General features: G+C 35.7%; 1 protein-coding gene across 1 annotated transcript in view; it reads right to left on the bottom strand.

Moving 5' to 3' along the window:
* Positions 1 to 22,462, bottom strand: part of CPB1 (carboxypeptidase B1) — a 34,785-nt gene extending 12,323 nt beyond the window's left edge. Inside the window, exons 1-9 of the mRNA XM_026015727.2 lie at positions 22,361 to 22,462; positions 22,176 to 22,251; positions 15,237 to 15,361; positions 7,334 to 7,433; positions 7,145 to 7,246; positions 6,200 to 6,301; positions 3,482 to 3,592; positions 3,302 to 3,392; positions 2,424 to 2,626 (exon numbers count right to left, since the gene is read on the bottom strand). Coding sequence (XP_025871512.1) covers positions 2,424 to 2,626; positions 3,302 to 3,392; positions 3,482 to 3,592; positions 6,200 to 6,301; positions 7,145 to 7,246; positions 7,334 to 7,433; positions 15,237 to 15,361; positions 22,176 to 22,251; positions 22,361 to 22,431 — 981 coding nt within the window. The 5' untranslated portion in view covers positions 22,432 to 22,462. The remainder of the gene's footprint in view (positions 1 to 2,423; positions 2,627 to 3,301; positions 3,393 to 3,481; positions 3,593 to 6,199; positions 6,302 to 7,144; positions 7,247 to 7,333; positions 7,434 to 15,236; positions 15,362 to 22,175; positions 22,252 to 22,360) is intronic.
* Positions 22,463 to 25,720: the final 3,258 nt, after the last annotated feature.

Here is a 25,720-nt window from a genome sequence, read left to right as displayed (position 1 = left end):
CTTTGCATTACTTTAAGAAATTCTGAGTTATCCATAATGTGATATACTAAGAATGCATCTTATTAGTCTTTTCCTACTGTTAGTTTTCTATAGCCGGGTCACATATTTCTAGCTGAGAATTCATACAGAAGCACTAGATTTGGATGGAACATTTATTGTGCCTAGGTAAAGTCTTTTACTTTGTTTTTCTTGATATCTTCATTAAAAATAAAAACCATGAAAAAGATAATATTTTTCTTTATGAGAGACTTATTCTCTTTTGGCTATATATATATATATATATATATATATACACACGCTCATTAAACACTATGGTTATGAGTTGTTCTTGCAAAATGTGCTTAGGAAGGAAGTGAATTGGAATTATGCAAAATAAGAAAAAAATGGCAAGCATCTCTAGTTATTCAAAAGATTTAAGTTGCTTTGGGGTGCTGAACTAAATTCAGATTCCCTGTGAATCAACTAATCAGATTAACATTCACCTTAGATATTACTAGTGGGATTTAAATATTTCTTTTAAGATGCTAGGCAAAATCTTAATCATAGAAAAAAATTGTTGGAAATTAAAGTAATTCTTATTTTATTTTATTTATTTTTTATTTTTGGAAATTGAAGTAACTTTTAAATCAATTAGTGTGATATACGTGCAATTAAATTTTGCAGTCTAGCCACCTATTTTATTTTGCTTGGAAACGATAAAGAGTAGCATGTACTTCTTGAATTTATTAGTTTTGTGAATACAAAATTAAACATCCAAGATAGATTATTCTATGGTTTGTGCTTTTGTTGAGAATAGATTATGAATATTTTATTGTGATATAATTGTTTATTCTACTTCTTTGTTAATTAGAATTAACTTATTCCTCAAATAAGAAAAGGTATTGAAATTTTGTAAAGCAGCTCATTTTCAGAGAACACTCTAAGTTTTTCTGTTAGCACTTGTTGTAGAATTTATGTTTGATACTAGTTATATTAAGCAATTTGGATATATTATTGTTACACTTAATGTGGTTTATAATTTTAGTTTTAATATTTTACTTCTTAACTCATTGGTGCTTAGTTATTATGGCTTTGTCTTTTTCTTTTCTGATGTGGTACAATTTAAACACATTCACATGAATAAAGCAAACAACATAGCTCCACCTTCCCTCCTCTGGGACTTAAATCTGGGATTGAAATGAGGAGCTGACCACACCCATCTCTGGGATAACAGGACTTTGAGCACCCACTGGGAACACTTAACAGATGGAGCATAATTGGAAAACTGAAATAGTTAAAGGTTCCAACTAATGATGTTTTCCTTTGTTTTTTTGGCTCTGGAGAGAGAAAATGTGAAGCTTTTTGAAAAATAGCATTTTTTTTTAAATGAAAAGGACGTGGCCAACTATTAGCTATCAGTTTTCTAAGAAGCTGAGTTATTTTTCCATTTTGCTCTTAACAAAATATTTATAGCATTACATGTTTTATTTGGTCTCTGAAAGACTGAAAGTACAAAACAACCATTTCCAGTTATTAAAGTTACTGGGTCTTCAAATTTATGCATTTAGGTAAGCCAAATATCTATGTCATTGTCTAAGTGCAACACTTTTTTTTGGCATAACTCAAATGCTTTAAATCTTACACTTGTTCTTTTAGATCACTAATCCCAACTTCTGGTAGCCAGATGTTTCATAAATTAGAAAAAAAATTGTTTGAAGGGTTCAAACCTGCTGATTTAAAAAAAATTATGCATTGATATGTGATTTTTGTTAATGTGATTGCTATAAAACTCTTGTATTACTTAACTTTTCATGTGGTTATATCATGATTCTCTAACAAGATTGCTAGTTTTTTGAATCATGGATACTTAAAATTTTTTTACATTATTTTCCATATTTAGTAAGAACTCATTCATATCATTTGTTCATTGATTGTTTACTTCTTTGTCTCTCCTGATCAGCAGCGAACTAAGCAATTTTAGGATCTCATCGCTTAACACAGTATCAACCAAATGTGCCAAATTCCTAATGACATCTGCCATGCTCCGCCTATGTCAAATCCAGTTCAAGACAACTTGACAAAATTGACTTTCTGATTGTGTGTGATGAAGCAACTTTGTTGATTATCCCAGATGCATCTGAAATCAGCATGTGAGTTAGTATTGTGGTAAAAGCAGGAATAAGTGTACCTATTCACATTTTGAAGATTAGTGCCTAAACTGGCTTAACATGTTGGGAACAGTTTCCTGTATCAAAAGCCTATCTCTTTTAGCTAATTTATCTAGCCAGTTCTGGATTCCTTGTAAATCTGTAGTAAGATTTTTGCTTCTGCTATTAAATGAATCATGGAACCTTTAGAAATTGTTCTTAAAATTTTTTTTCTCAGGAATAGGATTTTAAAAATCTTAACAGTGAAATACCATATTTACTACCACAACTACTTACCAACTCAGCATTGTTCTCCGTGAGTTTATAATCATAGGAGTAAGGGTAGAGCATCATTTGAGAGTATGAGTGGATTGTCAGATATGCTTTAATGGAAGAGAGGTTGCTGCGGATGAAATTAGCCAGGGCCTTGGTCTCTTTTTCAGACTCTGCAGCAGGTCCACAGTAAGTTTCATCACAGGGGCTCCGAGAAGCTCCAATTTCTAGAAAAACATGTTGTTAATAGAATGGTCACCTACTAAAGTTATCACAAGGCATGTTTCAAACTTTCAAATTAGAAAGTTAAAAATAAGCTGTTTTTACAGGAGTCCTTATGATAATGTGGCATATATTATAAAGCATGCATGCATTTAGTCACAAGATTAGGTTGGTATGTTAGTTAAAAGCTAATAGGATAAAAGTTGCATGTAAAATCATCAGTGTGTTCTTGTGTAGTAATATACAATGAGATCAATAATATAGAAGAAAATTATAAGTAGGAGACAAGCTAATATCCATGAGAAATTTCCTTATTACTGTAATCATTTTCTGAGAGTTGAATCATAAAATTGGAATTATATCACAATTTCATTTAAATAATTTTTAAACGACTGTCTCCTCTAGATTATACATTTCGAAGTAGTAGGATTGTGTCTGGATTGCTCAGTCTTGTGTTTCCAGCATCTAACACAGCTGGGAACACAATAGAGCACATGACATTTTTTTTTTTTTTGAGTGAATAAATAAACTGTTTATTTTCTGTGCTTTTAGAAAGGTAGAATGCTAAAATATGAAACTTGATATTTTTTCTTGTTTTAGACACTGTTGTGTTTTCCTGTGTTATTTTTCCTCCTATGCTTTTCAACAGATTCTTGCAGAATGGTCAATCAGATACTTACTGCACCAACCAGCATCAAAATTTCTATTGGGGTCTGTGCCAACGCAGGTAGTTCCAGCCTGAGTGGAGCGGGTCTTTCTCCACATTCGGTTCTGAAAGTGGATGATGTGGTTAGGCCAAGTATAATAGAAAGTGGATTGGTTTTAATTTCATCAGCCCCTCTGAGTATTGGTTCGTATACCTTGGTCCAGGTGTAGACGTAGCCGTCAATATTGACCACAGGCAAGACATAAAAGTCTAACTTGTCGAGAAGTTCTGTCATGTGGATCTCTTGTCCATAGGTGCGAATAGCCTATGTGTGAATTAGGAAGAGAATTTCATGGTAAAATGGAATGTGTGAGGCTACTAAAATTTACACAGACTGGATGAATGTTCACTTTGGTAATGGCAGCTATATCCCCTATTGAAGTGGACATTATTGATATTTAAGAGGCAGTTAGCAAAATATTACCCATAATTTTGGTTAAAATAGTTTCTTTTTAAGATTTTATTTATTTATTTGACAGAAAGGGAGAGAGAGAGAGAGTGAGAGAGCACACAAGCAGGGAGAATAGCAGGGAGAGAGGGAGAAGCAGGCTCTCCGCTGAGCAGAGAGCCTGACATGGGGCTGGATCCCAGGACCCCGGGATCATGACCTGAGCTGAGGACAGATGATTAACCAACTGAGCCACCAAGGCACCCCGAAATGGTTGTTTTTAATCCTTCTCTGTTTCCAGGATATTCTATTATATCTATATATAACTCACATAATTATTTATTTAACTTTTTGCTATAAAGATGGCCAAAGATTTAATAAAATGAAATACTTTTAAGAAACATATATTCACTTTGTAGTAGTGACTGCAATATTTTTTTTTTCAAAGTCAGTAGGATATGAGGGCAAGACTTATTTTTAGTAAGTAAAAAATGTCTATGGATGGCTGTGCATGTTTCTGATATCATCTAGAAATTTATTTAAGTTTTGTGAAACCTCCTGTAGATAGTCTCACTAGAGAGTATCCAGAAAGGAAGAAGAATGAGAAAGCCTCCCATTATGAAGTGAGCTCACACTGATGGATTTTGGGTGGCTCTCACTAAGGCTCTAGGCTGCATAATCATGAAAGTCTCCTTCTTATTCCTCTATATTGAGTAAGGAACCCTGTTAAGAGACTAGTCCTCTCTGCTAAGCAATGTGGACATTTCTCTATGAAGGAAGGAACTCATGCACATTTATTATGTTCTTTCACTCATAGTTCCTCAGCTCCAGGATCATATTAAACCTAAATTCAACTCTTTCTTAGGCTTTCCTGAATAGACTTAAAAATATTTAAGGCTTCTATATATTAATAGTTTTTATATACTTTCCATGACTTTTTAAAATGCATGATTTTTAGGCTGGAAAAGCTGTAGAACCATGTTCTTTTAGTGGTCTAATCTTGGTGATAACCAAAATAATGGTAAAAGTTTTTTCCTTCTGTACGGCAGATGGTGAGATATCCATTGAAGTTAAATGGTTAGAATTGGATACAAAACATGTCTAGAAACCAAGACCATGACAAATAGATACAGAAGTGTTTCACACAAAAGACAGTATATTGTGTATAATAATATTCTTATATTTTAGAAGTACTCCAGTATTTTAAACTTTTAATTTTGAAGTGATTTTAGGCTTAGAGAATAGTTGCAAATACAAGGAATTCCCATATACCCTTCATTCAGCTTCCCCTAATGTTATCATCTTACTTAACCATGGTACGATGATAAAAGGGAAGGCATTAACATTGGTACAATAATATAAATTAAACTATGGGTTTTATTTAAAGTTCACAGCTTTTCCACTGTTACCCTTTTTCTGTTCTAGGATACAATATACAGTCCCACATTGCACTGGTTGTCACGTCTCTGTTGTCTCCTTTTTTCTGTGAGAGTTCTTCAGTCTTTCCTTGTCTTTTATGATTTTGACCGTGTTCAGGAGTACTGGTCTGTCTGCTTTGCAGAAAGTCCCTTAATTTGAATTTGTCTCATTTTTTTATGATTAGAAGAAGGCTTTATGAATTTTGAGGAATGATACCATACAGATGATGTGTCTTTTCAGTACGTAATATCAGGGAGTTCGTGATACTGATTGTCTTTATGCTGGTGATGTTATTGATGATGTTAATCTTGACCCCTTGGTTAAGTTTCTGCTAAGTTTCTCCACTGTAAAGTTTGCCTTTGTAATTTTGTACATATTTTTGGGGAGATACTTGGAGACTGCAAATATACCATTTGTCTTGAACTTTCACTCCTTAATTTTTGCAAACATACGTAGGTTTTAAGGAAATGATTCTTGCCCTCATGTTCTAATGATAATTTTCTGGCTTGTTCATTGTTTGTACATCCTTAGTTGCAATTGTTCTTTAAGAGAAAGTTGTTCCTTCTCTCCCTTTTATTTATTTATTGAATAATTTATCTGTATCAATATGGGTTCATGGATATTTTAAAAATTCAGCTAAAGGGCTTTTACATATTTTTTATTATTATAATTATAAGGAATGAAAAACAGTATCATTTGCAGTAGGGACAGCCATGTATCGTTTTCTTTTTTTTTTTTCTGAAGTACACAATGATTATTGTTCAGAAGATAATGATCAAGCTAGTGGTCTATCCACAATCATTAACTTTTAAATGATCTATGTAGTATACTGCTGGTTTCAGATGAGTCAAATCTAAATAAATACAATTTGATAACTGTCTTAAAATCTTACCTTACAATGGTCTCTTGTGAAAGTTGAAACTAATACCCAGAAATGGAAACTTGGAATTATGAGTTTTTTCTGTGTTATTATTCTCTCTTATTATAGCTAGATTATAAGAAATTGACTTAAATAAAAAATATTTTCTACTTCCCTCGGCCAAAAATTGTTCTACATAGACTGACCTCTCTCACAAACCATTGGCAAAATGCAGGGGAAATCCATTCTCTGGCATGGAAACCACAGTCCATGAAAATGGCAGGCTTATTTTGTCCAGCTTTGCCAACCTATTGCAAACAAAAGGAAAAGGGAAATGGTGATTTATCACATTCAGGGGTTAACATTCACAACCCTTCTGGGCTTTGGATTCAACAGGTGAAACTTGACAGCAGCAAGAGATATATCCCATGATTAAATTAAAACATAATACTAGCACAGTATGTTCTTGCCTCTAGACACAATGTTTGAGCTGAAGGCTTACATGGCTGTTTATTATTTTTATTAAGCTTGACAAGCTCATATTTTCAGAAGATGCTGATTACCCTGCTTAATTGTACTCACGTGGAGGTTATTTTCAGCTGCTATTATTAGGTGACATGACCAAGACAACTGGATGAGTAATTAGAAGTAATCATGATTGTTGCTAATCTTGTAAGAATTTTTCCTTCTCTCCCACTTACTCCTTGTCTTTTTATTTTCTTCATTAGAATTACATGACAAAAATGGCATTAGAGGATGACAGAAACAAATCGTTGATACGCTTTGTAATGTTGTCTGATAGACGTGAAGTTTATGAACCTCTTTAGCAAATGGATTTGCAAACAACATCTGGGAGAGAAGAATTTCATCAAGGTAGGTGATCATTTACATTGCTTACAGGAATGTGGTTAAATTTATAGGACTTCTCTTATTTTATTGCATTTTCCTTTTGAATAAATCAAAATAATGATTTAAAAATCCACATATGATAAAAGAAGCTGGGGAATCTGTTTGATTCCCTGGGGCATATAGGCAGGGAAAGAGTTATAACAATGTTTGGGATGAGCATGTCTGGGAAACAGATGTTAATGTGTTAGAATTCATTGATTTAAAGCCTTGAGACATGGCAAGGTCATGGTTAAAATAATTACCTTGAGGAGGTATATAGGGCGTCCTTCAAATGTGGTTCCGATGGATCTGCGAGAGATAAGGTCTGGATTCTCACTGGTGACTTGTTGGGTCCAAGCCTCTATCTACCAATGCAACCATTTGTGGATTAATGTGCCATTCTTAGTTCAATTCCCCAAGAAATGTCTGTCTAAATAATATGCACGTCATACCGTTTCCCATCTGTTGTACTTCTCATAACTGTGTCCAGTTGCACGGACCTGGCTGTCAAACTGACCTTCCAGCACCAATCTCAGGTTGTTTATCAATACCCTGTAATAAACCAAAGGAGATGCTCCTTTGAACATAAGAGTATTTCACAGTGAACATATGCAACAAACCAGAGTCACTGCTTTAGTAAATGGTGCAAAAAACTCTCCACTGAGTCACATGTGTCCTCTTATTGTTCCTGATGCCCTTTAACCTGAGCTGCTCATCACAAAGAGTGAATATATCATTGGAGAGTGCAAGCAAGGCAGGCCCTTTCTCAGCCTAAACTGGACATATTTAGATGTCCTTAGATCCTAAATTCAGAAAATGGTTTTCTCTGGTACATGGGGTGGGGACCTTAGGTTGGATGGGGACCTTAGGTTGTCACACTAAAATATGCAACTGAGCCCTATCTGTGGTCTTTCTTCCTCAGGAATTTCCTGTTTTTAGCACTAAAAGTCCCATGTCCCTGGAACCAGTCAGTTGCAGGTAAACTGGGATAGTTGGTCACTTGAGGGTCTTTCTCCAGGTTTTGAGAAAAATATCTTGATGGATGGAAATACAGAAATATTAATAAACTAAACATTTATTAGGCAAAAAATGCTGGGTTTAAAGAACTAGTTTCTGCTTGCCTGTCTTTTGGCTAGTTTAAAGTAACCAAAGAGTGATTCTGTAGCAAGGTAATATGAAAATTGGTGACAGATCTTTGAGGCCTGCTTATTTCTTAGATTGTTCAGGTGAAAGTTTCTGTTAAAAAAGGCAGGCTGGAAGGTGTGGATATATGTGACTTCATTTGTCTTTGCTACTGTTGAGTGGAAAGTATGTTCTGAAGGAACAAAATTTTATGAACATTAATGTCCTTGATCACAGCATCGTGAATATTACGTACAGAAGCTAGTTTGCAGAAACTTCTATTATCCACAGTCAAGCCTTGAAATGTTTTTATCTGACACACAGAAAATTGTAGCCACACATCAAAAGTCTACTTCTCCTGTGGCTGCCCCAAGGGCATTCTGATGAAGTATGTCAGGGACATCCTCTGAACCTCCCTCCTACTCTCCTTCATTTGGTTAACTTGGGAATGAACTTGTCTGTTTATGGAAAAATGCAATAAATTAATGCTAAATGATATTTGCTTCCTAGCAAGAGGCAAAATACTATTTTAAAGTCTTAACTGTCTTAAGGTGGTATTAAAAAGAAAAGGGAAAAGGAGGATATTTAAAAATTTAGCTTGTAGAAAGAAAATTTCTCCTTGCGCAGCCATCAGCATTTTGTTAGTGTGTTAGTATCTATGGCTGCTGTAAATTACCACAGATGTGGTGTAAAACAACATGAATTGATTATTTTACAGTTCTGCAGGCTAGAAGTCCACCTGTCTCAATGGGCTAAAATCAGAATGGCAGTAGGGATGTACTTTCTAGAAGTTCTAGGGGAGATTCTGATTCCTTGTCCTTTCCAGCTGCTAGAGGCTGCCCATGTTCTTTGGCTTTTTGCCCTTTTCTTTTAACTTTGAAGTCAGCAACAGCAGCTCCAGTCCTTTGCCTGTCACATCACTCTGACCTCCTCTTCTGCCGCCCTCTGCTCCTTGTGAAGACCCTGTTATCATGTTGGACCTATCTGGACAATCTGGGATAATCTATTTTAACTTTAACTGCTTAGCAAACTTAATTCCATCTACAACCCTAACTCCTCTTTACCATGTAATGTGACATATTCAGGTGTTCTGGGGATTAGGATATAGACATTTGGGGGGCCCATCATTCTGCCTGCTATAGTTAGGCATTGTCGTAATACCAAAGATTGTAGTTTAAGTGCTATAATTATATTCGACACCCAGATTGGATCGCTAGGGGATAGGACAGAAGTAGAAGGAATCCAGAATTGGGAATCAAAAGGTCAGGGGTAGTAGTTTTGCCTAACTTGTAAGTTGATTTCAGATAAATCATTTAATCTCTGGTCTTACTTTTATAATTTTTAGAATGGGGCATTTGATTAACTGGTATTAAGTCTCCTTTACAGTTCTAAAATGCAGTGGCTTGACTCAAATCTGTAGGCCTTGGTCATGGATGTCTTTTGAGGCTTATTAAAAAAATTTTTAAACTAAAATGCTGGTTACCATAAACTTCATAAAGTCCAGGAAAACACCTAGAATAGATAGTTCAGGAAAATGATTTTCAAATATGACATTTATAAAAACTAAAAACAAACTAAAACCAAAACAAAACAAGAAGAACAAAAACCTTAAAAAGAAAACAAAAAAAAGCCAACTGGCCAAAATCTTTTTTTTTCTTTTTTTTAAGATTTTGTTTATTTATTCATGAGAGGCACACAGAGAGAGGCAGAGACATAGGAAGGGGGAGAAGCAGGTCCTTGGGGGAAGCCTGATGCAGGACTAGATCCCAGGACCCTGGGATCATGACCTGAGCCAAAGGCAGATGCTCAACCACTGAGCCACCCAGGTGCCCCTCAACTGGCCAAAATCTTAATGAAAACTGATATATTCCCAAATCATCAGTTTGAAAGAACAAATCCTGCATAACAAAGATGAACTTCTCGGGCTGAATGAGAGAATTTAAACTCCAAGAAGAAATGGTAAGCGTGGAATGCCTGGGTAGCTCAGCGGTTGAGCATCTGCCTTTGGCCCAGGGCGTGATCCTGGGAACTGGGATTGAGTCCCCCTTTTGGCCTGTGTCTCTGCCTCTCTCTCTGTGTCTCTCATGAAAAAATGAATAAAATCTTTAAAAAAAAATAGAAATGGTAAGTGACATCTACTTTCACTTAACAGGATTTTTCATTGTCAGTGAGTGAGTACAATATCATCTAGGTCTCACATGGCTTGTTAGGGGGTGCCCAGAGTAAAGAAATCATCACTTAAATGCTCCCAGGCATTTCACAGCCTCAAGACATTCAATAGACAACTGTATCCAAGACCATAACCATGGCCAGCTCTGATCTATCAGGAACCAGCTGAGTAGAGGGGGCAATTGACCTTCCACAGCATATTGCTATCCTTTCTCTGCACCTAATATTTAAATTCACATTCTTTAGGAGAACCAGTGACTATGTAGGGATTAATCTTTTGTTTGGTAGTTAGATGAGACATTCTGTTAGAATTATTACTGTTTAACTATTAAACCTTTACATAAATAATCAGGATGAAGAAGCATTAAAAAAAAAAAAAAACCTGTTAATTTAAGCTGACACCCAGGAGTAAAAGTACTCTCTAGAAAGTTGCAAAATAACCTCAGATTGAGGCTAAAATGTGGTGCTAACTTTTGCCTGAAGCCAGGGGATTGACCTCAAACGATCCTTTCCAGCCTTGTGATTATTTGATTTTATTAGATTTAGGACAAAGCACTACTTTAGCTATATTACAAATATTATTACTAAATAATGAGCTTCTATTCTAGGAGATTAAAGCAATGCCTCTTAATGTAATAGGACTGTATTACAGCTCCAAAATACAGAGGCACGTATACTATTTTATACTTTTATATGTTCTTTTTATAGTGCTATTCAACTTCTTTTTTATAAACATGCAGGCAAATTAGATAACAGGAACTCCCAACAAAACAAGGAACAGGATATCTGAGAAGGAGAGAAATGATTCACTTTTCTCCCCTTATAGATTCTTGAAAAAGGAGTATTTGGTTAGTTCCTCTCCTACATTCCCATCGCTATGGAAGAACACTGTTATGTACCCATTGCTGTTCAAGGACATGTTCCTTAGTTTGAAATACACAGGAAAATAATGTTATAGAAAGTTACTAACAGTCTCTCCCTAGATTGGATAGGGCAAAGACAACCTTCCTGCAGTTTGTAGGAAGGTATTCTGTGAAAGCCTGTCCACCAAAAGGCCTGTCAGTGTGGCTTCAGAACAGTAAGTTGGAGATTTGCACCATCCTGTTCCTAGTCTGTCTGTGCTTAAGGGTGAGACATAAGCGTAAGAAGGCAGTTATTTTTCTTGGTGCAACACATTTTGAAATTTTTTTCCCATGGTAGCTCAAACTGGTTAAAGCTGCCAAAGTGATACAAGTCTTGGTGAAGAGGGATAGAACCATGGAAAAATCTGCAAAGCTATTTTGGTGGAACTAGTGCAGTAGATGGTTCCTGTTGGAAATAAACACAACTACAAAATCTTGCCAGCAGGAAACTGTCTAAATACAAATTAGTTACCATATGAGGTAATAATGGAATACACAGGGACTACTTGCAGCCCCAGCAAGGATATTGCTGGTGTGTTTCTCTAGGGTTTCTAGGGACTTACTATTATTTAATATTTAGAAAATTGTGTGCTACAAGAGTGCTAAGCAGTGAACAGAGAAGCAAAAATTAGCAAAAGCTTAGCTCTTGGGGAATAGCCTATGTTCTAGGTGAGACAACATTCACACCCAATTCCAAAAAAGTTTATCTACTAAAAAAGGATGTGAGTTTTCCATCTGATAAAGGGAGATTGATACATGATTAGAAGCCATTTTTCTACTTTGTGATATAGGTAGAATTAGGACATCATTCAGGTAGCTAGGGTTAGCTTATGGTCTCTGATATCCCTTTTGTTTTTCTTCAAAGAATTATAAAGAAACTGTCATTTAAAAACTATTACTGAAGGCTCCTACAGGCTAGGATTTTAGACGTTCTTCCTAGTGTTGTAAGAAGAGCAAAAAGTCACAGACATGAATCTTAATCAAATTTTGAAACTTAACTGTATTATATCTTTGTTTTAAAAAGACAGTCAATTCTTAAGGTCATATTTTGACACTTCCCTCAGGCAGAAGCAGATAGCTAAGCTATATGAAGCATGATAATGGGGTTAAACAAGGCAATTTCCTTTGACCTTTAAAAAATGTATTATCTCTCTCTGTACAGTAGGAAACCATAGCAGCATTCAGTAATGGTAATATCAGTTGCAATTTACTTATATATTGTTTTAGTTCATCTTCACAGTCCTTTGAGAGAAGCATTATATCTTTAAGGAAACTGAAGTTCAGAAAAATTAAGCGATTATCTAAGGTCACACATCCAGGAAGTTGCAGAGCTAGGATTTGAATCTGGTCTATTTTTCTCCAGGGCATTTACTTGTTGTGTGATGTTGCACAGACTTTATAGATAATGATTCTGATGTATTCACTAGCATAAATACGATTCTATATTTTTAAGATGTGAAAAACAAGACAAAATTTCTGTTAAAAAATTTTAAGTTACGTTTACTCAAAATAAAATGAAGACTTGAACTTGTCTTGAGGTGTTGGGTAAACATTTGAATGTTCAGAACTGGAGCTTGACATTGCCTCTTTGCTTCTTACTGATCTACTTCCTGGAGGAAGAACTCTGTTTTAGATGAGAGATCTCATCTTTCTTCCCTCTAGTGCAAATGCTTCCAGGTTAGCATGGTCTCTCCCAGTTTTAAGCTTACCATAGTCTGTTTGCTGCCTAGAGTATGATTTTTTCTTTTCTTTGGCTAACTGGCTCATCTTTAGGTTCTCAGCTGAAGCCTCATTTCCTCTGGTGGCCTTCCCTGATTCTTTAGAGTTGGTCAGTTCCCCTTATCTCCAGCTTTTTACTCTTCATGACATGTATTACATTATTTTGCTACTTTTTGTATAAAGTTTGTTTTCTTCTGAAGGAAGTGGGGCCATATCTGTCCTTTTTGGTACTTGGTATATGTAGGCACTTCCAACCTATTTGTTGAATCAACAATGGACAACTGCTTGTACTTAGGAAGGCATTCTTATCTGAAAAGTCTTAGATGGACCAGTGTGGTATTTGGGGAGAGGAGACATGGGCTGATCAGCTTAGCCAACTCTAGTCTAGGCCTTTAGGGAATCACTTGCCTTTATTTCAGTCCTTCTCTCCATAACTTCTACCATTAGAGATAGTGAGAGAGCTGTAGGGGGTTAAAGGACAGAAGAACCATTGAGTCCGACCCTATTATTGTCCTTAATCTCAAAGGAGCGTGAGGAAGAAAAACAAAGCTGGAGGTATCACAATTCCAGTTTCCAAGTTATATTACAAAGCAGTAGTAATTAAAACAGTATGGTACTTGCATAAAAATAGACACATAGATTATAACAGAAAACCTAGACATAAACCCACAATTATATATGGTCAATTAATCTTTGACAAAAGAGGTATGGATATACAGTGGGAAAAAGTCTCTTCAACAAATGGTATTGAGAAAACTGGACAGCTATATGCAAAAGAATGAAATTGGACCACTTTCTTTCACCATACACAAAAATAAACTCAAAATGGATTAAAAATCTAGTATGAGACCCAAAACCATAAAAATCCTTGAAGAGGGCATAGCCATTAATCTCTCTGACATTGGGTCTAGCAACATTTCTCTAACTATGTCTCCTGAGTCAAGGGAAATAAAAACAAAAATAAACTATTGGGGATGTATCAAAATAAAAAGTTTCTGCACACTGAAGGAAATAATTAACAAAACTAAAAGGTAACCTGGAGAATGGGATATTTGCAAATGACATATCCGATAAAAGGTTAGTATCCAATTTATATAAAGAACTGATACAACTGAATACTGAAAAAGCAAACAATCCAATTAAAAGTTGGGGAGAAGACATGGACAGACATTTCTCCAAAGAAGATATCTAGATAGACAACAGCCACATGAAAAGATGCTCAACCTTATTCATCATCAGAGAAATGCAATAAAAACTACAGTGAGAGACCATGTCACATTTATCAAAATGGCTAAGATAAAAAACGTAACAAACCACAATTGTTGGCAAGGATATGAAGAAAAAAGAACCTACTTGCACTGTTGATGGAAATACAAATTACTGCAACCATTGTGGAAAAACAGTATAGAGGTTCCTCAAAAAAATAAAAATAGAACTATTCTATGATCTAAAAATCACACTACTAGGTATTTACCCCCAAAATACAAAAATACTAGTTCAAAGGGATACAAGTACTCTACATTTATTGTGACATTACTTAAAATAGCCAAATTATGGAAGCATCCCAAGTGTCCATTGATAGATGATGGATGAAGAAGATGTGGCATATGTATCTATATATCTATATATAACACACACACATAAACACAAATATATATATATGAATATTACTCAGCTATAAAAAGAATGAAATCTTGCCACTTGCAACAACATGGATAGAGCTAGTGTATAATGCTAAGTGAAATAAGTCAGTCAGAGAAAGACAAATACCATGTGTGGAATTTAAGAAACAAAACAAACTAACAAAGGAAAAACAAGAGAGAGAGAGAGAGAAACAAACCAAAAAACAGACTCTTAACTATAAAGAACAAACTGATGGTTACCAGAGGGAAGGTAGGTGGCGGAATGGAGGAAATAGGGGATGGGGATTAAAGAGTATACTTACCATGATGAAAAAAATCAAATGATAAAAAAAAAATATATATGAATAATTGGTTAAGTTGAAATAAATATTTATTGAGTCCACACACACAAAATTAGGAGCGTGGGGAGTCCTTAGAGCTCATAATAGGTTTGGCTGCTCACTTGGGAAGAAGACTTGATATGATTTGGGACTGAAACTGTGTCTAGCTGATAATAGAGTGTTCACTGAGTTGCCCTATGGTCTATATATCATTTGTAAACCAGTAGTAAATCAGATATCATGCTGAATTGGGGTTCAAGAGTCAAATCCATTTTTTTTTTATTAGAGCAAGAACTAAATACAAGATCTATCAGGCTTAAAGTCTTAAGATTGGAATCCCGGGCCAGTTTTGCCACAATCTATTTGTGGGCTCCAGGGGAGCCATGGTCTTGGTCTTCCTTTCACTTTCCCAGGATTATTCAGAGGCTCAGATGAGAGCATACATGGGAGAGAATTTTAATAGCTATAAAACAAACTTACTCATAGTGTAGTTCATTCTGCTTCAGAAAATCCTCCACCGTCAAAATGTCTTCTGCTTTAACCCGGAAGTCAGCTGTACTGTGAGGTTTGATTTGTGTGACAGAATCTGGTTTCCAGAAGTCAATCTGAATAAGGAGTAAGATACATTGTATTTGACACCTCTAATTCAATGGGTGAATTATCATCAGCAAGCGCACTATTACTCTACTCCATTGAGTTCTTTTCAAACTCAAATTATCCATGAAATCTCTTAAAAATGTCTCCTTTGAGTGAACAAGAATTGGGACCAAGCAGATATCAATAAAAATGTTTATACATACATACGTGGCCTTAATTGATTATCATCAAGCATGAAAAACATATAATTATTTCCCATAATGCTAGTTAATTTCAGTATTCTATAAATGATTCTTTTCTATTTATTGATTTTCTAGAGCAGTTACTTATTGTGATAGCAGTGTTTGTGGTAATGGATAAATATGCTGAATGGGTGATGATGAATTAACTGGAGCCACAAAATTTAATAGAAAGGAACTGATTTTTCCTTTTTTCCTTTATTTGATTTATTTAATTAATTTGTACTTGGAACTCAGCACTGTGAATGTCATAGTAATGTGCAGAACCAGGATCTGCATGTCTGACCTGTGGAGGAGATATTTTGGAAAGGAAAATGTATTCTCCCCAGTGGTCATCTTGGCATCACGACCAGAAACAAAATGCTCTCAAAGATCCAGACATTTTTATTTGTTCAATTATTCATCAGCTGTTGTTAAGGACCTACAATATGCTAGGCTCTGTGCCTGAGACCAGGAATACACTAGTGAGCAAATCAAATATAGCTTCTGTCCTTTTGGCGGAGATTTTAGAGAAAATTATGCACAAAAATAACCGAATAACGTATTTGATAATTCTAGTGTTTTTCTTTGTTGATGTGTGGTTTCAAATATCCTTTTTCCATGGAAAAAAATTAACCAAGGATGTGTTGCCTCTCTCAGGTTTCTGTTTTCTTGTTTCTTCCTTGAGCAGGAGAAAGTCCTGCAAGCTTGAGGTGAGCTTAATGGTGGGTCTTTCTCTGCCCCTGTGTCTCACCCAATCCCTGTTTAGGTGTTTATAAGCTAGTCTCAGGTTGGAGATGTGGCAGGTGATATTTAAGACCATTGCTTGGAGACTTATAAGGGAGTTTGGGAAAGACTTAGAGGTCATTTAGTAGAAACTAATCAGATACGATATTAAGAGGACTCAATTTCAGATGCACTTGCCTGTGAAGAATCCAATAACCTATATCCTGTTCTGGTAATCTTTCGACCACTGTAGATGTCTAGTGGGTGCTGAATCATGAGTCGGGGCCATAGGGAATATCAGGGCAGTAGGAGGCAGAGACATTAGGACAATATCAGAAGGGATTCCAGAAGAAAAATGTGAGTGTGGTTGTCACTAATGTGTTGAAAGGAGACAGTATTGATGATTTGATATGGATTGGCTACGCAATGTGATTTAGTGAGTCAAAGATGAGAGGATAAGGATGAAAAGTTAAAAAATAGTGGGGAAAGTATAAAGACATGCCATGATAATAACAGAGAAAGCAAGGGGCTGGTGATGAATTCTAGTTAGCCAACATTGTAAAAAGGAGGGCAATAAAGACGAGCACGTAATAGGAGAAAGCATGTTTTTAAAAGTTAAGTCTGTGCTTCTAATAAATGCTTGTCATTCCAAGGTAGGATGGAACAAGGATGTGTATCTTTATTATAGGCACAGAGGTTTAGAATTGGTAAAGTGCATAATGTCCTCCAAACATTTGTAGGCAACTTGACAGTGCTCCACCCATACATAATGCTGGGACCTTTCCGTGTACTCAGGGGACTCCCCACTGTTAATATCTGCATCTCTGTGTTTTAAAACTATTTCCCTTAGAACTGGAAAAAGCCAAGCTTAACAGCTTGCAGCAGGCAGGAGGTGGCAAAGAACTCTTTCTAGGGAAGTGCTCAACCAGAGAGCCCGGAAAGTGGATGTCTGAATACTCCAATTCTCTCATTTCTCAGGTGTAATAATTCTAAGATGTATGATTTACACCCTTTCCTAGAGTTTCTCTGTAGGATTAAGCTCTAGTTGTACTCCGTGGTAGGTGTCTTAATAGTGTCAGCGTTGTTGGGTTGCCTTCTCTTCTCTACATTACTCCTCACTTTTCTACCAGTGTTCCATGTACTTCCCCAATAAAATCTTTGCCATCAAATCTTTGTCTAAGATTCTGCTTTGAAGAATCTATATTAAAATGATAGCTTTTCACTTAGAGCAGCATATACCTGCACAGGATATTGGTGATGGTTGTAATACAATCTTGAGTACATCTCGTACACTTCAGAATAGCTTAATTGCTTTAAATGGGTTTTCTTTGCAATATTAAGCTGAAACTTGCCTTTCCTAATCTCTTACTTCTTGCTTATTGGTCTCGACTCTCCTAAATATTGGGAGGTCGATCTCTTTCTATATATTTATCTGCATTTCTACATACATATCTATACACACACACACGTGTGTGTGTATCTATATCTATCTATATCTATATCTATATCTATATCTATATCTATATCTATATCATCTATCTATCTGTAGAGGGAGAGTGAGAGAGAAAGAGAGAGAGAAAGAGAGAGAGAGAGACTGAGAGAGAGACTTTTAAGATTATGCAGTGATTCTTTAAATGGGGTAGAGAAATCTCATGAAAATGTTTGACAGAAAACTTGCAGACCTAATCTGAGGTACCTTCAGGTTTCAATTTGACATGGAGAAAATTGGTCAGGAAGTATACCAACACCCAACACTATGAAGTTCTCCAGGTGTGATCACTATGATCTCCACTTAGTATGATACTAACTATACTGGAGTTAATTCCCAGTGCTTCTTAGGATAAATGGAGCCAAAAATCAGGAGCAACTCTAAAGGCTCATAGATGTTTACCAATGCATCAATTATGGAGACAAATAATAAACTCAAAGTATTATCATAAGGAGATAAATATATATTTCAGTAATTACCAAGACCTCTGATTGAGATCTATATCTGAAATGTGGAAATAGAGCAAAACATATATGAGATATGGGGAATTGAATTATATGTTAATAAATTACAAAACTGAGGTTATAAAATTATAAATCCAGGAATCTGAGTTAAAAAAAATCATAACATTTGTTGGAAGATAAAGGAATATCTTACGTGATAATACTGTGGGAATGTCAACTTAATCAGCCATCTGGCTAATAACTGAAGAATCTTTCTTAAAATATATTAAAAACCAGCACAAAAGCAAGACAAAGTAGTATATATACTATAAATTCTTTTGGGCTTAGAAGAGAGTAAATATTGGTATTGGGGATCTTTGGTTCTTTATAAATTTATACAAATTTGTTTCTTCACATTTCTTGCATTTGACTATAAGTGGAACATCTGATAGACTCTTCATTTATCTTATGGAATTTTCTTTTCCTCTTGGAAGAAGTGAGTTCTAATTGAGGCTTAGTTCCAGACAGCAGGGAGGAACTCAGTAGTAAAGTTCAATGGGAGCGATGGGAACACTGGAAGACTATAGCCATGTTACTCTGGGCATAGATTAACATGCAATTTACCATAGAGAAATAGAGTTCAAGAAAGTACAGAGAAAAGAGAATAGGTTTTATGGTTAATGTATCTAATAAAGGAACAAGTGCAATTCTGACTGCAAGGAGATGAAATAAAACTCTTACTATATAATTACAGATGAAAAGAGGAGGTTGCTGGAGTCCCATGTGGTCACAGCTCTCCATTACACTCAGCTTGTAAAAGGATATGTTCAAAAGCTGGGAGGAAGGACACATGGCCAAGGATGAATACAAAGACTAGATGCCCTTGTAATGATCTTATCAGGAAGGCTACAGTCCAGAATATGCTGCACTTGCAAGATTGCTGAGGAGAATAAAAATCTTCTTTTCATTCATGTTGGAAATAAAATGAATGAAGAAGAAACATGCAGTCCCATTGTTGGAGCTAAAGCATGATGTTTGCAGCTGGAAGAGAGAAAGTCACCCTATTTAACAATTGTTTGGCCTTTGTCTTTTCCAAAGGGATATACTGTTTTTTGTTTCTTCTACTCAGGAGAGATGAAATTACCATAAGTAAAGAATTTGTCACATGTTATGATTTTTAGCAGGAATACCATCTTTGGAAAGAGAACATTGAGGCCTAAAAGAAATGAAGAGAGAGGAGATTATACTGGCCATGGAAATTGCATTCAAATTTCCAGTTCTAAAGATGGTAATAATAAATACTTACCTAGGTCTCACTATTTTTAAGTTCTTTCTAAGTGCTTTACTTATATTAGGTCTTTTAAATCTCACAATACTATAAGGCAAATATTATTCTTCCTCTCACTTGACAAATGATAAAGTTGAGACCCAGAGGGGTGTTCAAGGTCCAGCTAGCAAGTAGTAGAACCAGGAATTGAACCCAGGAATCTGAGTCCAGATTCTCTGCTCTAGCCTATTGTAAAATGCTGAACTTTAGGTAACTAAAAAAAATAACTGCACATCTGATTGCAGAACTTTTCTCAGCACTCTTGGAGGAACCAGAGCTTGAAGAAATCACTAAGGAGTAGAGGGGGGTGAATCTTGGATTTCATAAATAGGAAGACAGGTGAATTCCAGAAGCAGGAGCTCCTGGGGCCTGGCATGGATTCTGGCAAAGCTGCAGAGTAAACTGGAAGCAGATGGATTGTGAATACTGAGAAAAGGAAGCTGTGATCCCTGGGAGCCAGCATGGTTTAAAGCAAGAGTAAGTCAGGCCTAATTAACTTCATCTTATTATTGAGAGAGACCACTAGCCTGATAGAATGCTGAATCTGGATCTTAGCAAAACATTTGACCAAGTCTCTGCATTTATAATCTTCTTTATGAGCTGGAAAGCACAGTTTTAGCTACAGCTAACAGTAATGTGGGTAGTTGAGCAAACTTATTTGCGGATAGTTGGTTAATGCATGAGTTTCAATACTTAACACATTGGAAACTCATGATAAATATGTATTGAATGAATGAACCATAAAGGAGGCTTCTACTTCTGTGGTAACCCCTGATTGACTTAATATTTTTCGTTCTCAGAGACAAAGATAAAAGTCGGAAGGCATGCTTGTCAAACTTGCTGGTGATGCAAAGTTAGGGGGAAGAATTATTTCCTTGGACGACTGGATTTGTTTTTGAAATGATCCCAACATGCTGAAAACAGGCTATAAAGACAAATTTTAACAGGATAAATCTAAAAATCCTGCATTTAGGTAAAAAATAGATTAGGCAAGAAAAAATAATACCTTGTTTGAGGGTGATTCGTGTGAAAGAAGAATAACCTAATGGTTTCGATGGGACAATAGGTTTGTTATAAACTAAAATTATTCTATAATTTTCAAGATGTTGAAAAGAATCTCAAGCCCCTTTAATAAATGTGCGCTTTATAGATGAAGACAGGGAATGGTCCTGTAATATGTATTAATCAGGGCATACCTAGAAGTCTTTTGTCAATTCAGAAAGCCACATTTTAAAAAAGAGATACAGACAGAAAGATTGAACTATATCCAGAGGTGACCAGAATGATCAGGTGTCTATATACCAGTGTTAAGAGAAATTATCGAAAGCCTGGAAAAAATAAATCTTAGAGGTGAGAACATACTTGGCTTAGCTAGGTCCAATGGACCAAAGAGAAGAAGAGAAGGTTGCTTTCAGCTTCATGTAACAATTAGAATGACTAATAAGGCAGATGTTCTACCCTGAAAAGCAGTATTCCTGCCATCCCTGGAGATACTCAAACAGGTTATATTAGGGCTAGCCACCAGAGATGGTATTTCTATGGAGTAAATTCCAGATTTGAGGGGAAAGCTAGAATAAATGACTTTATTTTCTTTCATTTCCAAACTTTCGAATGTTTCAGATTATGATACTGTACCTTCTTTTTTCTCCCATATCTTTTTTAAATAAAGATTTTATTTATTTATTCATGAGAGACACAGAGAGAGAGGCAGAGACGTAGGCAGAGAGATAAGCAGGCTCCCGTGGGGAGTTGATCCCAGGATGCTGGGATCATGACCTGAATCAAAGGTAGATGTTCAACCACTGAGCCACCCAGGTGCCCCATTTTCTCCCATATCTTAAAAGCAAAAAGAAAAAAATTCTATAAAAAGATAGAAAGGTAGATGGATAGATATAAATAGCTGGATATTTAGGGACTAGCAAATTATTTTGGTTTATATTTTATGAAGATACATGTTTGGCCCAAGTGAACTATTTGTGGTCAGCAATAGCTTCCAGCTAACTAGATATATAATTAAAAATATCAGTTCTCATGCCATATACAGTGGGTTTTTTTTTTTTTTTTTTTTACGTAGCATAGAGATTTTGGTTTCTTGAAAGTAAAAGAAAAATATGGAAATCACTCATGGCTTTTTACCTCTTTTGCCCCCACCCTTCATGTCATATCATTAAGAGGGCCTGAATCAAGGTCATGAAAATTCAAGCTGTTTGATTTGGAATGAAAGAAAATCAAAGGGAACAGATGATACATGGGATGTGGAAATGAATTTCAAGTTGGACAGAAGCCCAGTTTTTCAGTAATATCCAAGTTGATCATTTTTCACTTTTGCCTTAGAAGGGAAATGACTGTACATTAGATGTTGTGTGACCTTTGCGACAATTCCAACTCATCCAGTTGTCATGTCCTGTCAGCTCCTTAAAAAGTTGCCATGGATTTATAATCCTATAGGGCTATGGCAATCTAATTTAGGCAGAAAAAGAAGGTATTGTGGCATTGAATGTTTTTCAAGTTATTTCTTGCTATGGTTAGTATTTTAGTCATTCTTCCTTTGATGGAGTCACAGTGCACGCTAAGATTTTAAAGTGTCAAGCAAACCTATATTACAGGATCGTTATTTACCTGGGTGGTGCTGGCCAATGTATGGAGCAAGTTGATATGATTTTCATCTTCAACATTGACGCGGAACACCTTCTCACTGAATGGTGAGATAGTAGAAGAAGAGACAATTTATAGTTGGGTGATGCATTCAAATTTGGGGGACAGCAAGGAAGAGGACTTGCTCATTTAAAGAGTTTCTTACTTACCCTTCAAAGTGCTCACCAGAATGGTGAGCAGATGCTAGGGCCAAAGTCACAAGAATCAAGAACGCCAACATTGTGACTGACTGACTAGGTCCTTTGGATGTTTTTTACCTGCTTTTATAATCCAAAGTGTTCTTTGTTTTCTTCTTCTGATTGCAGATAGGCACTATCAAATCTTGATTAATGGTTTTCCTGGCATTGTTGCCTTGGTAGCTCTGTAAAGTCTGGGAGGATATCTCTCTCAACACCTGTGAATACAGAGCAAATAATCTCAACTTCAGCCTATCTAATGTGGGTGTCAGACCTTGAATAGTTTGGTGATAAATGAGTTTTAAATAAAATCCATTTTGTAGTCTTTTTTAGTAGTATTTTTTTTTCATTTTGAATTGAGAATGACATACTATAAATTATATAGATTTAAGTGTAACAATTGATGAGTTTCGACAAATGCGTACACTCATGTAACAAAGATCCCAGTCAAGGTATAGAACATTTCTATCACTCTAAGAGGTTCTTTTGAGCACCTTTCCAGTCTCTTTCTGGATTCCCCTCAGGCAATCACTATTTGGATCTCTAGCTTCGTACATTAATCTTGCTTATACCAAAACTTGTGTAAATAAGGTTATGTCATAAATACTTCTTTGTGTCTGGCTTCTTTCATTCAAGATAATATTTTTGAGATATATTAATATTTTTATTTGCATTATTATAATATTCTTCATTAATAATAAGTAACATTTCATTTTATGAATATACCACAATCTGTTTATCCATTTTCCTGTGGATGGCTATTTGTGTTGTATCCAATTTTGTGTTCTTATGAATAAAGCTGCAATAAATATTTTTGTACAGAACTTTTTTTGACACATGTTTTCACTTTGCAGGAGGTAAAGATCTGAGTGGAATTGCTAAATATTATTGTAGGTGAGGGTTTAACATTATAAGATTCTGCCAAACATTTTGTACAGTAGTTGTCCCATATTAAGCTCCTACCAGTACGCAGTGGCTCTCCGTTTTCTCCAACATTTTGGTATTAATTAGTCTTTAATTTTGACAATTCTAGTGGATGTGCAGTGGTTTATAATTGTGATTTTATTTTGTATTCCCTGATATTAATATCTTTTGTATATTTATAGACCATTTGTAAATCCTTTTTTGTGAAGCATCTATTGACGTCACTGCCTTTTTAAAGAAATTGGTTATTTGGCTTTATATTATTGCATTGTAGCAGTTCTTTATATACTCTGGACACAAGTGCTTTATTAGAAATATATATCACAAACATTTCTTCTCAGTATGTGGCTTTCATTTTCATTTTCTCAATTCTATTGATGAGCAGAAGTTTTAAAATTTGATGAAGCTTCAGTTTGTCTATGTTCATGCCTTTTATATTCTTTCCAAGAAATCTTTCCTTATCCCAAGGTCTCAAACATATTTACCTACATTTTCTTATAAGAGCTTTGTCATTTAGGTCTTACATATGGTGTAAGGCAGGGATCAACAAAATCTTCAACAATGGATATCTGGTAGATCCAGTACTATATCTAGAGAAGTCTTCTTTACCTATTTAATTACTTTGGTTTCTGTGCCAAAATTCATTTGGCCATATATGTGTGGTGTAACTTTGGACTTTATATTATGTTCCGTTGATGTATTTGTCTAGTTTTATACAACTATTATGATGTCTTGATTTTTATCCATTATAGTAAGTCTTAAGGTCAAATAGTATGTAAATCCCCCAACTTTGTTCTTTTCCCAGTTTGATTCCAAAAACTTTACATTTACATTTATATTTTAGCATCAACCTATCAATTTCTATGAAATATCTTGCTGGAATTTTGATCAGGATTGCACTGAATCTATAGATCAATTTGTGAAGAACTGGTATAATTACAATATTTAGTCTTTCAACTCATACACATGCTGTCTCTGTACATTAATTTAGGTCTCTGTCAAAAAACGGAAGAGTCTGAAATTTTATCCTACCTACAAGATATAAAGTTATTCTGCCACAAAGTTATTCATAGATACTGGCAAAAGACATGAAACTTCTGGGCCAGAATCAAAAGGCTTTATTATGCATGACATAGGAGGTAGTGTAGACTTTTTTTTTCTTTTAAAAAGATTTTATGTATTTATTCATTAGAGACACAGAGAGAAGCAGAGACATAGGCAGAGGGAGAAGCAGGCTCCTCGTGGGGAGCCTGATGTGAGACTTGATCTTGGGACCCCAGGATCACACCCTGAGAGGAAGGCAGATGCTCAACCACTGAGCCACCCAAGTGTCCCAGTAGTGAAGACTTTTGTGTCACTCCTCTAATTTCCCAGTCCCATGGGGGATGATGTGACCGTATCTCAGCTGGATACTGGGTACAGAGGTTTGTGTCACAGTTGAGGTATATTGAGTTTAGGAAACTCTCAATCTCATGAGGGGGCTGCTAGCAAATCTGCTCAACCTTTACCCCTTAGAGGAGATATTAGCTTTATTGCCCTAGAAGGCTAACAGAACTTTCCCTTGCCCCAAAGGGAGCTGTCATTTCTATCTTCCAAGCTGTTTGCTATGTAAACATTTTTGAAAAGATAGTCCAGAATAAAAGCTGTCACAGGATGTGCAGAAACAGAGGGATCCATGGAGAATTCTCTCAACAATACCTACCCTTTTACACTCTTGACTTCTGGTGAATTTTCTCATGAGCATGCTACTCTGTTGGTCGGCCTGATTAATCTGACTGACAGTGGCTAGGACCAAATTCATTTTATCTAATGTGACATTTAATTAAGGTTAGTATCAACAGGACTCTAAGCAGCATGATGAAACCATTCTGTAACATTGGCCTCAGCTATTCCTCTCCAGGGTATCAGACCCAACCAGCTGAACAGGTTCCATAAACCATCAGTGTTTGCTTTAGAAAGCCAGGTAGCTTTCTTCTTCCGTTTCAGTATTGACTATTTCGCTTCCCCTGAGGCAATACTACAGTTACAACAGGATCTGTTAGCTACTGCACAAATTCTACCATGGCCTGCAAAGAGAGAGTCTAAGGCATTTCTACCACGCATAACAATCCTGGTCTAAATGAAAGAAAAAACTCATTATTCATACAACTGAAGTGCTCAGCAGTACTGCTGGCTTCACAAGTTCAGTTGATGATATATATTTTACCCAGATCTCTCTTTTTGGTGAATTCCACCATGTGATAACAAGATGGTCACTAATAGGTTCAGTTTTGTATACTACTTAATTGACAGTTCTATTGGAAAGATAGTTTCTTCTCAAAAATTCTAACCCAGATCTTCAGATTAAATCTCAGTGGGCTGACTTGGCACATTCACTTCTGTATCCTTGAGGCAATTCTGTAGTCAGGA

The sequence above is a fragment of the Vulpes vulpes genome, chromosome 11, assembly GCF_048418805.1.
Source record: "Vulpes vulpes isolate BD-2025 chromosome 11, VulVul3, whole genome shotgun sequence".
In the NCBI taxonomy this organism is placed as follows: domain Eukaryota; kingdom Metazoa; phylum Chordata; class Mammalia; order Carnivora; family Canidae; genus Vulpes; species Vulpes vulpes.
The sequence above is the reverse complement of the archived record's forward strand: the minus strand, read 5'-3'. Positions and strand labels throughout refer to the sequence as shown.